Source organism: Malaya genurostris, chromosome 3, assembly GCF_030247185.1.
Source record: "Malaya genurostris strain Urasoe2022 chromosome 3, Malgen_1.1, whole genome shotgun sequence".
Taxonomy (NCBI): Eukaryota; Metazoa; Arthropoda; class Insecta; order Diptera; family Culicidae; genus Malaya; species Malaya genurostris.
Genome location: NC_080572.1, coordinates 158,733,901 through 158,749,218, shown reverse-complemented (window position 1 = coordinate 158,749,218; position 15,318 = coordinate 158,733,901). Strand labels below are relative to the sequence as shown.

The 15,318-nt window shown below is 39.5% G+C and overlaps 1 protein-coding gene across 1 annotated transcript; it reads right to left on the bottom strand.

The window, feature by feature from the left end:
• Positions 1 to 1,732: 1,732 nt before the first annotated feature.
• LOC131434056 (ubiquinone biosynthesis protein COQ9, mitochondrial-like) lies at positions 1,733 to 4,765 on the bottom strand. The gene is made up of 4 exons (XM_058600706.1): positions 4,721 to 4,765; positions 3,826 to 4,458; positions 3,545 to 3,754; positions 1,733 to 3,354 (listed from the first exon to the last, which is right to left on the bottom strand). Exons 1-4 carry the CDS (start codon positions 4,763 to 4,765, stop codon positions 3,316 to 3,318), a joined length of 927 nt encoding a protein of 308 aa, XP_058456689.1. The 3' UTR covers positions 1,733 to 3,315.
• Between the last annotated feature and the right edge of the window lie 10,553 nt (positions 4,766 to 15,318).

Sequence of the window (15,318 nt, the reverse complement as noted above, 5' to 3'; positions counted from 1 at the left end):
TGAGGGCAAATCTCTCAGAATGGAAATTGACTGTGGTTCTTCAGTGTCAGTTATTGGGAAATCTATTTTGCTAATTTTAATAAACCTTTGGTGAAAACTTTAAAACGATTGATAGTTGTGAATGGGGCGAGACCTAATGTCGTTGGTGAAGCAAATGTTTCGGTTAAATTAAAAAAAAAAATCGGCTATTTTAAAGCTATTAGTACTAAACTCTGATAACAAGTTTATTCCCTTATTAGGACGCCCATGGTTAGACGAGTTTTTCTCTGACTGGAGGAATAATTTTACTGGTGATTTATCGGTTAATAATATTTTGTTGGACGATAATCGTTGCCATACAGTTTTAAAAGATATTAAACAGAAATTTTCTAATGTATTTCAAAAAGATTTCTCTACTCCTATCAACGGTTTTGAAGCTGACGAAACTAGAAAGTGAAAAAGTAATTTGACGAAACTAGAAAGTAAAAAAGTAATTACGCCTATTAAAACGAGCAATAGGGCTTCTCCGGTAGTAGTGGTTATACAAAAAAAAAAGTAATTACGCCTATTAAAACGAGCAATAGGGCTTCTCCGGTAGTAGTGGTTATACAAAAAAAAAACTGTTTTAATTAGTAGTGTAATGATGCCTTTCTCATGTATAATATTGTGGTATTCTATTCAAAAAATTTCTCTTCGATTTTTGAAAGAAACCAAGAGATTGTTTGTGCATAACATACAGAATGAAACAGTGCTTTGCTCGCGTAGGTCATTCTTAAGAAAACGAAGTGGGTTCACTATTATATGAACTTCCGGCACCGGAACCCGAGAACCGGTATAATCAAAGTCGGTTCGTACGGCCACCAACTAACATGACGTACAAACTCTGTTTGTTCTTATTCAAATTTTGAAAGATTTATACAATTTTGCCATCGCACTCAAAATGACGATTTGAATGTTTGTTGTATCCGAAAATATGCAGTAATTTTTGGTAGGGCCATAAGACCTTTCATATGACCCTAAGATTGTGAATAACGGTATTGAGTCCAGTTTACATTTTTTACAGTTTTTGTTCCGCCTGTTTAAGTGACGGTGTACAATATTGAATACACTTTACCCTACAACTCCGGAAGCGGAAGTCGCAAATTCAGGAATTCCGTATGAGACCGGAAGACCTTTCATTTGAATCTAAGTTTTTGGAAATCGGTCAAACCACCGCTGATGGTGCTGATTTGGCAGACTGTATAACAAAGTTGTATTTGGTCCTGAAACGTTTGGCTAAAGCAAACATCAAAGTAAATTTGAGTAAATGCATTTTTTTTGTTTCTGAACTTGGTTATCTTGAACACATTATAAGTGAGAAGGGTTTGCTGCCTTGTCCAGAAAAGGTTTTTAACCATTAAGAATGCGAAAATACCGAAAAATGCCACAGAATTCAAATATAAATGGGTTTAATCAATTATTATAACAAATTTATTCCATATTTGTCCTCAAAACTGCATCATTCGTACAATCTTTTAAGAGATAATGTTAAATTTAGGTGGGAGATAAAGAGCAAAGCTTTTGAAGATAGTAAGAATTCATTATAGTCTACTACATTTCTGAAATTGTATGACCCAAAAAAAACCTTTAGTTGTTGTGTCGCTTCAGGTTATGGTTTAGGGGAGTAATTGCTCACATTGCGGACAAAAGTTTTTTGTATATACAAACCATAAACCTCTGGTTGGAATTTTCGGAAGGGAAGAAAAAAATACAATTTGTGTTACAAGTTACAGCGTTGTATATTGGAACTTTCCATTTATGAGATTCGTTAAAGACCTTCTACGAAGATGAGCAACGCGGATTTTTGTTCACGTTTCCCTTTAGAACAACAAGTTCCAAAAAACTAGGACGTAGATATGATTAAAAGCATTAATTTCAGTAAAAGTTTTCCGATTGATCATGCGAAAATTGCCATGGAGACAAAGAATGATAAATTTCTGCGAAATATTATTGTATTCCTGCGTGATGGTTGGCCAAAACGTATTGATAAACGTTTTGTTGATGTTGTTTCAAATCAACACGAATTAAAAATTGTAGACGAGTGTTTGTTATATAGAGACAGGGTAATAGTACCACAATCTTTACAAGGCGGAATATTGAGACTTTTGCATGCCAACCATGCGGGGATGGTAAAAATGAAGCAGTTGGCTAGACGGTCGGTTTCTTGGTTTGGAATTAATACTGATATAGAAAGCTTTGTAACGCGTTGTAGCACTTGTAATTCTATGGTCATTATTCCAAAAGTTAAAACTACATCTAAATGGATGCCAACTAAGGGGCCATTTAGTAGAGTACACATCGATTTTTTTTCATTTTTCACATCATAAATTTTTATTGTTCGTGGATAGCTATTCCAAATGGATAGAAGTTGAATGTATGAGTAAGGGTACAGATTGTAATATAAAAAATTATCCCATCCTAGCATGATCTATTCTAAGTACAGTTTACATTCAATCCCAAACCAAATGCGACATTTCCACGTTTTTGGATATCCCGGTCATAAACCTTACAGAAATGCGCGTATCGCATTTACCTCGACCTAAGACCGAAAAAAATCTTTACTTCTATATCCGAACCCGACCAATACCTGTCGAGTTTAGGTTCGGCTCGGGTTTCGGGTATTTGTACCATGTCTAATTAGTGTACGTGTAACTTGGAAACAACATTTTTGCCTTTCTCTATAAAAACGTAATAGAACCCGAAAAACCGACCTTCGAAAGGAGCCTCGGAGGCCCATAGTGTTATTTACCATTCGGCTCAGCTCGACGAGATAGGAAAATGTGTGTGGATCTGTGTGCACCTTTTTTTCGTGATCAATTTTCTCAAAAATGGCTGAGTCGATTTCAACAAACTTAGGGTCGTTTTAAAGCTACAATATTTTTGTATGTGGATTGACCGATATCAATAATTTCAGGGTCATTTGCGACTAAAATTGGCCTGTGGGTCAATTTCGAAGATCATATGACTGACATTTCAAGTTTCGTAGATATCGTACAAATGACGTTATCGACAAATCATTTCTTTTTATTTACCCACAATTATTTCAGAAAGTGATCAATGAACAGGTTCAAATGTATTATTGCTGATGGCTTGGCCCGAAAAATATTGCCGAGTATGTGACATTATTGAATGCTGCTGTTTTGGATCTTCCATTGTTGCAATTCGTATCAGCACTGAGTCATTGTCTATTGAACTCTCATATGCTGAATAGTCGTAAATTAAAATATAAATCGACTAAAGGTTAGACAGCTTAACGAGACTAGTACTTGAGAATAAACTATGTGATTAGCTTCCGTATCATCGTCTTTCGAAGTTCAGGCCTAGTATGGTTCGTGCCTGCAAACATAATGTTAATCATTACTATCAACACTATTTATAATAACGGCGTATTGATTTTTCGATCGAGCTTCGTTCGTAGTCCCAAAAACTTCAAAATCAAAGGGAACTTTGATTCAGTTGAAAAATCAATACGCCGTTATTTAGAATAATGGCGTATATCTGAACGCTTAACCGATATGCACATTACCGTAGAAAAAGCAGAACCAACTGCATTCTGTAAATGAGATGTAGCTCCTTCTGACTTGATGAGAAAATCGTGAACAACACTCGCTTCTTCCATGCGACGTTTGAGGAACTGCCAGGTTTTTTCGTAGTCGATTGAATTATCTTGCATCATATATAGTTCAGTTGCTTTGTAGATACTGGCTAAACCTATTCGTCTTGTATACCAATTAAACTAGAATATCAATAGCAAGAAAAATTACTAAGCAAGCAAATGTTTTAGAAAAATCACAAATAAATATCTACATCAACTGATCGATCACCAGCATAGTAGCAAATATCATCCACCAAGGTAAGCATGCTTGCTAATGCATTGGGAACATTCGGTGGTAACGTCATGATTCCCAGTGCTTGTGGCCACTGTTTGATGTATGGGATCAGCATACGCAATCTCAATTCGATAGCACGTCGAGCGAACTCGGTTGGGTTTTGTATTCTATCGATTTCCCCGGCTTCTTGTTTTAGATATTCTACAAACCTTTCATTACATTGTCCGTAAAAAAACTGAACTAGTTCGACTCCACCACGAGGAAATAAACCATTGGTTACGGTTGGGTAATCGATGCTCAAAGCACCTTTTGCGATTGACTGTTTTGACCACCCATATGTGGGCACAAAATTTAGAGCCGCGTTTAAAATAGCTTTTTTCGCAGAATAAATATCCTCGTTGTCATTTTCGTTACCATTGTTAGTAAACGATCTAGATATATTTAACTCGAGGTTTTCCTGTTCCTTTAAAACTTCGCGTGCACGAAAATCGTCCAAACTTTCTCGTGATAGATATGTTTTCGAACTGCTACCGAAGAGTTTAGATTCAGCAGAAAAACTAATCGCGACATGGGAGATGGCGATGGCCAACGCTCGAACATTGGGTATTGTCTCTAATGACGAACAAATTGCTTCAATGAAATTCAATGAACAAAATAAAGGTGGTTACGTTTATGGAAAGTTATCAAAGGTACATAACAGGGCGCAAGCTGAATTGAAACATTCTCAAAGAATTGGACATAGAAGCTCGGTAAAGGATCGATTAGGTTTTAAACCATATACACAGTCTGATGCGATGGCGAAAGGATAGAGGACAACACATAAATCAATGTCGTTCAAGCTTGCTGGTTGGCGGAATAGTCAAGATACCTACCGTTCGGAAAACAGGATCTGCAATTGCTGTGGGATTCGAGGACATCTGAAACGGAAGTGCTATAAGCTAAAAATATTGAGGAAGGAGGCAGTGAAGTTTATGGATTCCGCAGAACCGGGACCGAGTACTTTGAGCGAGCTGTTCGACTGTTTTAGACCACATGATTCGGGAAGTAAGGATGAGAAAGATTCAGGTGATTTTGAATGCATGTTTGTTTCCTCCATAAATCATATAAATGCCACTTGTTTAATTGACGTTGAAATGAGGGCAAATCTCTCAGAATGGAAATTGACTGTGGTTCTTCAGTGTCAGTTATTGGGAAATCTATTTTGCTAATTTTAATAAACCTTTGGTGAAAACTTTAAAACGATTGATAGTTGTGAATGGGGCGAGACCTAATGTCGTTGGTGAAGCAAGTGTTTCGGTTAAATTAAAAAAAAATCGGCTATTTTAAAGCTATTAGTACTAAACTCTGATAACAAGTTTATTCCCTTATTAGGACGCCCATGGTTAGACGAGTTTTTCTCTGACTGGAGGAATAATTTTACTGGTGATTTATCGGTTAATAATATTTTGTTGGACGATAATAGTTGCCATACAGTTTTAAAAGATATTAAACAGAAATTTTCTAATGTATTTCAAAAAGATTTCTCTACTCCTATCAACGCTTTTGCAGCTGACGAAACTAGAAAGTGAAAAAGTAATTTGACGAAACTAGAAAGTAAAAAAGTAATTACGCCTATTAAAACGAGCAATAGGGCTTCTCCGGTAGTAGTGGTTATACAAAAAAACTGTTTTAATTCACCTAGTAGTGTAATGATGCCTTTCTCATGTATAATATTGTGGTATTCTATTCAAAAAATTTCTCTTCGATTTTTGAAAGAAACCAAGAGATTGTTTGTGCATAACATACAGAATGAAACAGTGCTTTGCTCGCGTAGATCATTCTTAAGAAAACGAAGTGGGTTCACTATTATATGAACTTCCGGCACCGGAACCCGAGAACCGGTATAATCAAAGTCGGTTCGTACGGCCACCAACTAACATGACGTACAAACTCTACTTGTTCTTATTCAAATTTTGAAAGATTTATACAATTTTGCCATCGCACTCAAAATGACGATTTGAATGTTTGTTGTATCCGAAAATATGCAGTAATTTTTGGTAGGGCCATAAGACCTTTCATATGACCCTAAGATTGTATTGTGAATAACGGTATTGAGTCCAGTTTACATTTTTTACAGTTTTTGTTCCGCCAGTTTAAGTGACGGTGTACAATATTGAATACACTTTACCCTACAACTCCGGAAGCGGAAGTCGCAAATTCAGGAATTCCGTATGAGACCGGAAGACCTTTCATTTGAATCTAAGTTTATGGAAATCGGTCAAACCACCGCTGATAGTGCTGATTTGGCAGACTGTATAACAAAGTTGTATTTGGTTCTGAAACGTTTGGCTAAAGCAAACATCAAAGTAAATTTGAGTAAATGCATTTTTTTGTTTCTGAACTTGGTTATCTTGGACACATTATAAGTGAGAAGGGCTTGCTGCCTTGTCCAGAAAAGGTTTTTAACCATTAAGAATGCGAAAATACCGAAAAATGCCACAGAACTCAAATATAAATGGGTTTAATCAATTATTATAACAAATTTATTCCATATTTGTCCTCAAAACTGCATCATTCGTACAATCTTTTAAGAGATATTGTTAAATTTAGGTGGGAGATAAAGAGCAAAGCTTTTGAAGATAGTAAGAATTCATTATAGTCTACTACATTTCTGAAATTGTATGACCAAAAAAAAACCTTTAGTTGTTGTGTCGCTTCAGGTTATGGTTTAGGGGAGTAATTGCTCACATTGCGGACAAAAGTTTTTTGTATATACAGAACATAAACCTCTGGTTGGAATTTTCGGAAGGGAAGAAAAAAATACAATTTGTGTTACAAGTTACAGCGTTGTATATTGGAACTTTCCATTTATGAGATTCGTTAAAGACCTTCTACGAAGATGAGCAACGCGGATTTTTGTTCACGTTTCCCTTTAGAACAACAAGTTCCAAAAAACTAGGACGTAGATATGATTAAAAGCATTAATTTCAGTAAAAGTTTTCCGATTGATCATGCGAAAATTGCCATGGAGACAAAGAATGATAAATTTCTGCGAAATATTATTGTATTCCTGCGTGATGGTTGGCCAAAACGTATTGATAAACGTTTTGTTGATGTTGTTTCAAATCAACACGAATTAAAAATTGTAGACGAGTGTTTGTTATATAGAGACAGGGTAATAGTACCACAATCTTTACAAGGCGGAATATTGAGACTTTTGCATGCCAACCATGCGGGGATGGTAAAAATGAAGCAGTTGGCTAGACGGTCGGTTTCTTTGTTTGGAATTAATACTGATATAGAAAGCTTTGTAACGCGTTGTAGCACTTGTAATTCTATGGTCATTATTCCAAAAGTTAAAACTACATCTAAATGGATGCCAACTAAGGGGCCATTTAGTAGAGTACACATCGATTTTTTTTCATTTTTCACATCATAAATTTTTATTGTTCGTGGATAGCTATTCCAAATGGATAGAAGTTGAATGTATGAGTAAGGGTACAGATTGTAATATAAAAAATTATCCCATCCTAGCATGATCTATTCTAAGTACAGTTTACATTCAATCCCAAACCAAATGCGACATTTCCACGTTTTTGGATATCCCGGTCATAAACCTTACAGAAATGCGCGTATCGCATTTACCTCGACCTAAGACCGAAAAAAATCTTTACTTCTATATCCGAACCCGACCAATACCTGTCGAGTTTAGGTTCGGCTCGGGTTTCGGGTATTTGTACCATGTCTAATTAGTGTACGTGTAACTTGGAAACAACATTTTTGCCTTTCTCTATAAAAACGTAATAGAACCCGAAAAACCGACCTTCGAAAGGAGCCTCGGAGGCCCATAGTGTTATTTACCATTCGGCTCAGCTCGACGAGATAGGAAAATGTGTGTGGATCTGTGTGCACCTTTTTTTCGTGATCAATTTTCTCAAAAATGGCTGAGTCGATTTCAACAAACTTAGGGTCGTTTTAAAGTTACAATATTTTTGTATGTGGATTGACCGATATCAATAATTTCAGGGTCATTTGCGACTAAAATTGGCCTGTGGGTCAATTTCGAAGATCATATGACTGACATTTCAAGTTTCGTAGATATCGTACAAATGACGTAATCGACAAATCATTTCTTTTTATTTACCCACAATTATTTCAGAAAGTGATCAATGAACAGGTTCAAATGTATTATTGCTGATGGCTTGGCCCGAAAAATATTGCCGAGTATGTGACATTATTGAATGCTGCTGTTTTGGATCTTCCATTGTTGCAATTCGTATCAGCACTGAGTCATTGTCTATTGAACTCTCATATGCTGAATAGTCGTAAATTAAAATATAAATCGACTAAAGGTTAGACAGCTTAACGAGACTAGTACTTGAGAATAAACTATGTGATTAGCTTCCGTATCATCGTCTTTCGAAGTTCAGGCCTAGTATGGTTCGTGCCTGCAAACATAATGTTAATCATTACTATCAACACTATTTATAATAACGGCGTATTGATTTTTCGATCGAGCTTCGTTCGTAGTCCCAAAAACTTCAAAATCAAAGGGAACTTTGATTCAGTTGAAAAAGCAATACGCCGTTATTTAGAATAATGGCGTATATCTGAACGCTTAACCGATATGCACATTACCGTAGAAAAAGCAGAACCAACTGCATTCTGTAAATGAGATGTAGCTCCTTCTGACTTGATGAGAAAATCGTGAACAACACTCGCTTCTTCCATGCGACGTTTGAGGAACTGCCAGGTTTTTTCGTAGTCGATTGAATTATCTTGCATCATATATAGTTCAGTTGCTTTGTAGATACTGGCTAAACCTATTCGTCTTGTATACCAATTAAACTAGAATATCAATAGCAAGAAAAATTACTAAGCAAGCAAATGTTTTAGAAAAATCACAAATAAATATCTACATCAACTGATCGATCACCAGCATAGTAGCAAATATCATCCACCAAGGTAAGCATGCTTGCTAATGCATTGGGAACATTCGGTGGTAACGTCATGATTCCCAGTGCTTGTGGCCACTGTTTGATGTATGGGATCAGCATACGCAATCTCAATTCGATAGCACGTCGAGCGAACTCGGTTGGGTTTTGTATTCTATCGATTTCTCCGGCTTCTTGTTTTAGATATTCTACAAACCTTTCATTACATTGTCCGTAAAAAAACTGAACTAGTTCGACTCCACCACGAGGAAATAAACCATTGGTTACGGTTGGGTAATCGATGCTCAAAGCACCTTTTGCGATTGACTGTTTTGACCACCCATATGTGGGCACAAAATTTAGAGCCGCGTTTAAAATAGCTTTTTTCGCAGAATAAATATCCTCGTTGTCATTTTCGTTACCATTGTTAGTAAACGATCTAGATATATTTAACTCGAGGTTTTCCTGTTCCTTTAAAACTTCGCGTGCACGAAAATCGTCCAAACTTTCTCGTGATAGATATGTTTTCGAACTGCTACCGAAGAGTTTACTGTGCGGTATAAGACATGAAGACGACTTGATTGCTAACGGATGTCGATTTATTTTCAATTGTCCAATAGAACTATTAAATCGCTGTACAGCTGCTGAAAAAGACAAAAAATCAAATTACTGTTTGCACTTTTTCGTCGTTAACCTTTAGCATACAGTCCTCCAAAAACTCTAATAGCGTACATCGGGAGTGAGGGTTACCGCACGCGACTTTGATCGCGTAAAACTTTAGTTTTTTGGTAGATTTTGATTTTTTTATAAAACTTGTTTTTGCAGTTTGTTTCTAGCCTCGGTGAGAAACAGTTGTTCGACACTCATGCTACAACAAATTTTGTTTAAACAATAGCACTTTCGATTCTATTGCTCAGCTGATAGAGAAAGCTGATACAATCCCTCGCCGTTTGAGGCTATAACCATGTTGCCTCTGTCTGTTGAGGGGGTTGCAGAAACCTCAACAGTCCCGGAAGGCTCTAAAAAAACAAGCGCTCACAAAACTGATAACAAATAATTTTCATGCTCAAAACTAAATTTTATTGTTGTTGCTCTTCCGCGTTCTTTCATTCTTCCTCATCTCATCCATCTACCCTATCCTCCTCTTCTACTCATGCATGCCTCCTTCTTCTCTCTACTCCCACGCTACAATATTTCGCATGTTAAATCTCTGCTTACGGACTAAATAATTTCAGCTTACTCACTAGTTACTACTTATGTGACTCACAACTCTCGGGGCCTTCTGCCGTCACTCACGCGCTGTTGCTAAGTCTCCCGCACTATTCCTCGTTGCATTCCGAGCCCTTTGTCTGGGTCACAGGCATTGCGCGAGCCACACTCCAGCGCATTGGCCTCATATGATGATGATTCTTTCGTTCAGCTGCGATTGTCTCCTTCAGTTCTCGTTGGATAACAAGCGCCGTAGGGTTTGTTTCCTATCTCGTGCAACTGCAACGTGCTACTGCAATCCACTAGCAAAGAGCGAAACTAAAAAGGAAAACCCTACGATCCAACGCAGTTAGTTTTGCTGGCAAATCAGAACCGTAATAAGCGACTTACTTCCAATGGAAGGTTTTTCGTATTTCCTCTTCGTGAGAGCAATTCGTGATCCTTTGCGTGTGTTGCTAAGTTTGCTTTCGTGCCGTGCCTATTTACCGTCCTCCAGATTCTGTTAATGTGCCGGAAAGAAATCTGAATCTGCCACAAATGAAGCATTCAGTTTTGCTGGAGTTCTAGTTTTACGTACAATTTAGACTCACTACAACATCCACCTTTGCGGGTTGTTTTTTCGGCGGCCTTTGTCCCCATTTACAAAATGGCGGTGCTGACGCCAGCCATCCGGGATTTTCCTAGATTATCACGCTAGCTTTGTGCCGTAATGTGATTTTTAGTTCGATTACCTTTTATAGAAAGTTGTGTGTCTACGCCGAATTGCGGATTTTCCTTGTTGGCCTTCTGACTGAGGGATAAGTGATGTTTTGGGAGAAATCGTGCGACGGAGCGTGATTGAGTGAATGTAGTACAATATTCTGACGGAGGGATAAGTGATGTTTTGGGAGAAATCGTGCGACGGAGCGTGATTGAGTGAATGTATTACAATATTTTGTCCTCTAATGCTATGCCCCAGTTCTTATTCTGACTTAGTCTATTTGTGCTTAGAGCAAAACAACATTAAACGTAACACAACTCCAACAAAGCGAGAGAATTTTTCATAAATCGGTGATCTTGCGATTTATGAAAAATTCCAAAACCATAAGCCCATCCGTGAGGAAGGCGATCAGAGACAAATCGGCCAACTAACATTTGAGCAAACCTCAAATTACTTCCGTACATTTCTAAAACGTATACGCATAGCCTTTGTTGCTAGCCAAATCGATTCTCCTTAATAGCTAAATTTTCAATCTTAACTTCATTATTCTGCTTGTTTCCGCCAACTTCATATGGCATACTCTATGACCTCGCAAATCATCTCTGATCAAAATCCTTGATTGCTTAAGGATTAGTAAACTTCGAAATTCGATTCTAACCAATTTTATTGCTAAAATTGGTTCAATCGTACACAAATCATTAATTACTTATGTTTATACTACAATTAAACGAAATTAGTTTGATTTGGTTTGTGCGGTATACTGAGAAACGAAGCATTTCCGCTACTCAATCGTCATGAGTCCTTAAATAGGGTTTTACCGCGCCCCGATTCGCGTTTCTTTGGGATGAAGATTTCATAACGATCCTCAGATCTTTAACCCATGGCCATGCACAAAATTACCCGATACACTTTAGAGGCTTAGTAGGCACTAATTCCGACTTCGGCGATGATTGGCATTGTCGTGTTTTGTAATTTTGTGACCGGTGCTGTCATAGCTGTGTTAGACAATTTTAGTATCTCCCCCTCTGCGTTTCTTTTACGGTACGCTAGCGGACTGCCTGAAGAAGACTCGTTCCGTTGTACTTGGGTGCGTTTTCTCTCGGTACGCTAACGGACTGCATAAGAAAGGCTAGTTTCGTTGTACTTGGGTGCGTTTTCTCTCGGTACGCTAACGGACTGCCTAAGAAAGGCTAGTTTCGTTGTACTTGGGTGCGTTTTCTCTCGGTACGCTAACGGACTGCCTAAGAAAGGCTAGTTTCGTTGTACTTGGGTGCGTTTTCTCTCGGTACGCTAACGGACTGCCTAAGAAAGGCTAGTTTCGTTGTACTTGGGTGCGTTTTCTCTCGGTACGCTAACGGACTGCCTAAGAAAGGCTGGTACGTAGTACTTGGGTGATTTCTTTTTTTGAGTTGTCGACATAACTCAAACTATTTTTAGCTTGAATCCGTTTTCTCGCCGAACGGTAACGTGTGGACATCCTCAGTCTTTCCAGGGAGGAAGTCCGATCCCGTCCCTGACGTCTCGACAGCAACTAGCTGCGACTGTCAGTTGTCTTGGGCCTTCCCCGACCAATCTGTCCACCTTATGATTCGCTATCTTCCATCCTGTGCTTGGATCGACCAGACTCCCGAGCCTATGTTTCGACTATCCGTTTTCTCGCGTTACGGTAGCGGCCGCCCTACTTGAGGCTCGCTTCTGTACTATTCCCTGTTCTTGAGTGCGTTTTTCTCTCGGTACGCTACCGGCCCGCGTGTGGAAGGCTTCTTATTTCGAGAATCGTAGTATAGGTGTGCGTTTTCTCACGATACGCTAACGGCCGGCCTACTTGAGGCTCGCTTTTGTATACTTCCTTATTCTTGGGTGCGTTTTTCTCACGGTACGCTACCGGTGAGCCTGGAGAAGACTCGCTTTCTCACTACTTGGGTGCGTTTTTCTCCCAACCCGCTACCGGTAAGCCTGGAGAAGGCTTTGGTGGTGGCTTTATTCTATTAAGCAAGGCTAGTATAGACTTGCTGCTCACCGCACCCTGATGGTCTATGGTTTATCCCTTTCACTTACGGTATTTCAGGAGCTTTCCAACTCTTTGTTGACAGGCATGGCCTGCGGACATAGCTGTATAATTTTGCTTTAATCGGGTTTAATGTCTTTTGCGTGATATCTGTCTTTCTTGCCACTCAGGACATCTTCCAACACGTAAAGATTCGTTCCGATGATTTCTTTGACGATTGCTGGAATGAACTTCGGCTCTAGCTTGCTATTGATCTTATCCGTTTTAGATGAGAGAATGAACGATCGTCTCCATACCAAGTCTCCGATTTTGAATGTCACTGATCTTGCGCGGAGGTTGTATCTATATTACACCCTGATGGTTGTTGTATATTACACCCTGATGACTGTTTTTTATGCGCTCTATAATCAATTTCTGAATCCGGCGAATCGTTGATAATCTCATGTCCTGCGCCACCTTCGAATCTTCAGGTGTGTTTAGATGTTGCTGCGTGTAAAGATCCGTGTGTAACAGTAGGTTTCTTCCGAAGTTGGCTTCATGTGGACTTATCCCCGTTGCCTCATGCCTCGCGGCGTTTATGGCAGCCGTGATTGCTGGTAGCTTTTCGTCCCATTCTCGATGATCGCCATCTAGGAGTGTCCGAATACATGTGACTATGACGCGATTGACGCGTTCTGCGTTGTTAACTTGAGGACAGTAGTAGGCAGTTTTCATGTGACCGATTCTGTGCTTTGCAAGCCATGATTTGAAAGCCATTGATTCAAACTGCTTCCCGTTATCAGACAATATCAATCTCTGGCGCGAAAACTTTAAACACACATCCTCCTCAAGGAATTCCACCATTTTCTGTGAATCTGCTGATCGCATTGGCTTGACAACTACGTAGTTGCTTATCCAATCAACTACAACTAGCAATACCGTATTTCCTAGTTTGGAGCGCGTCAGGGGTCCAACAAAATCCACGGAGATCATTTCCCATGGAATCTTTGCGGGTTTCTGATTGCCCATCTGCGGCATCATTCTTATTCCCGGAGCTTTGCTTGCTTTGCAGGTTTCGCATTTCCTTATATAACTGCTGACCTCCAGTTGCATCTGCGGCCAGTAATAGTGATCTGGCAGCTTATGCCAAGTCTTGTAGAACCTTAAAGGTGCTGCTGCTGGTTCATCATGGAACCTTCGAAGTAAGTCTAATCTTTGTTTCTTGTGTACGACCTGTTTCCATTTGTGGTACACTGCGCCAGTTTCATCCTTGCAACGGCAGTTTTTGAACAGTATATCGTTTGCGATACGAAAATCAGGGTAACTGTCACCTTCCTTTTGTACTTTCTCTAGGAGCTTTCTATACCAAGTGTCCTTCACCCGATCTGTTATGAGAACTGCTTCCGCTACGATTCTTGAAAGCGGAACTGGAACTACATTTATGGAGCCTTTTCTATAGCGGATTTCAAAGTCAACCGCGTTTTGCCGCAGAAGCCATCGACTCATCAAAGCCGTTGGGTTTTTCATTGACTTTAAATAACTGAGTGCTGCGTGGTCACAATGAACGACGAACTTGATTCCTTCCACATAACCTCTAAACTTTTCGATAGCTCGAATAACTGCGAGACACTCACGTTCAGTGACGGAATACTTTCTTTCCGATTCTGATAACTTTTGGGAGAAGTAACTGATTGGGTGTTCCTGACCGTTGATTTCCTGTGTCAATACTGCACCAATCGCTGTGTCGCTTGCATCACATGCGATCGAGAACGGTTTATCGTAGTTCGGCATCGCTAGTACTGGAGCTGAAACGAGAGCTGCCTTCAGTTTCAGAAATGCTTCTTCAGCTAAAGGTGTCCAACAAAATTTCGACTTTCCTGATGTTAGATTCGTAAGCGGTGCTGCCAGCTGTGAAAATCCTGAGATGAACCACCGATACCAGTTACAGATGCCTAGAAAGCGCTGCACCTCTTTTCTTGTAGTTGGTGTTGGGAATTGAACGATGGCCTGGATTTTTTCTTCGTCTACTCGCCAACTATGCTCATCAATGACGTAACCGAGATACTTCATGTTTTTTCTGCAAAACATCGACTTTTCCGCGGAAATCGTAAGATTTGCCTGTCGTAAACGACGTGCTACTTCTTCGAGCAGAGTGATGTGTTCCTCGAAGGTCTCCGAGCAGATTATTATGTCTTCTAGGTAATGGAAGATCTTTGGCTCTAGATCGGCAAACAAGTGAGTCATTAGCCGTGCAAGTGCTTGGCTAGCTGTACATAATCCGAAGGGTACCACCTTGAATTGGAAATGTCCTCGTGAAGGCACCGTGAACCCCGTGAGGGGTCTCGAGCTTTGATTGAGAGGCAATTGCCAGAAAGCGTCTTTGAGATCAACGGATGAAATGTATTTACTAGCTCGAAGGTTGTTGATGATCGCTGAGATCTGCGGTATGGGGTATCCTTCGTTCACCATTATTGAGTTGAGGTAACGGGCATCTAAGCAAACGCGATATTGTCCTGTCTTTTTTTTCACGGCGACCAAGGGGTTGTTCCACGGAGAGAACTGCGCTTCCTCGATCACATCGAGTGCGATCATTCGATCAATCTCTTTGTTCACCTCTTTCAAAACGTAAGGCGACATGGGATAGTGTCTTTCGCGGCACCG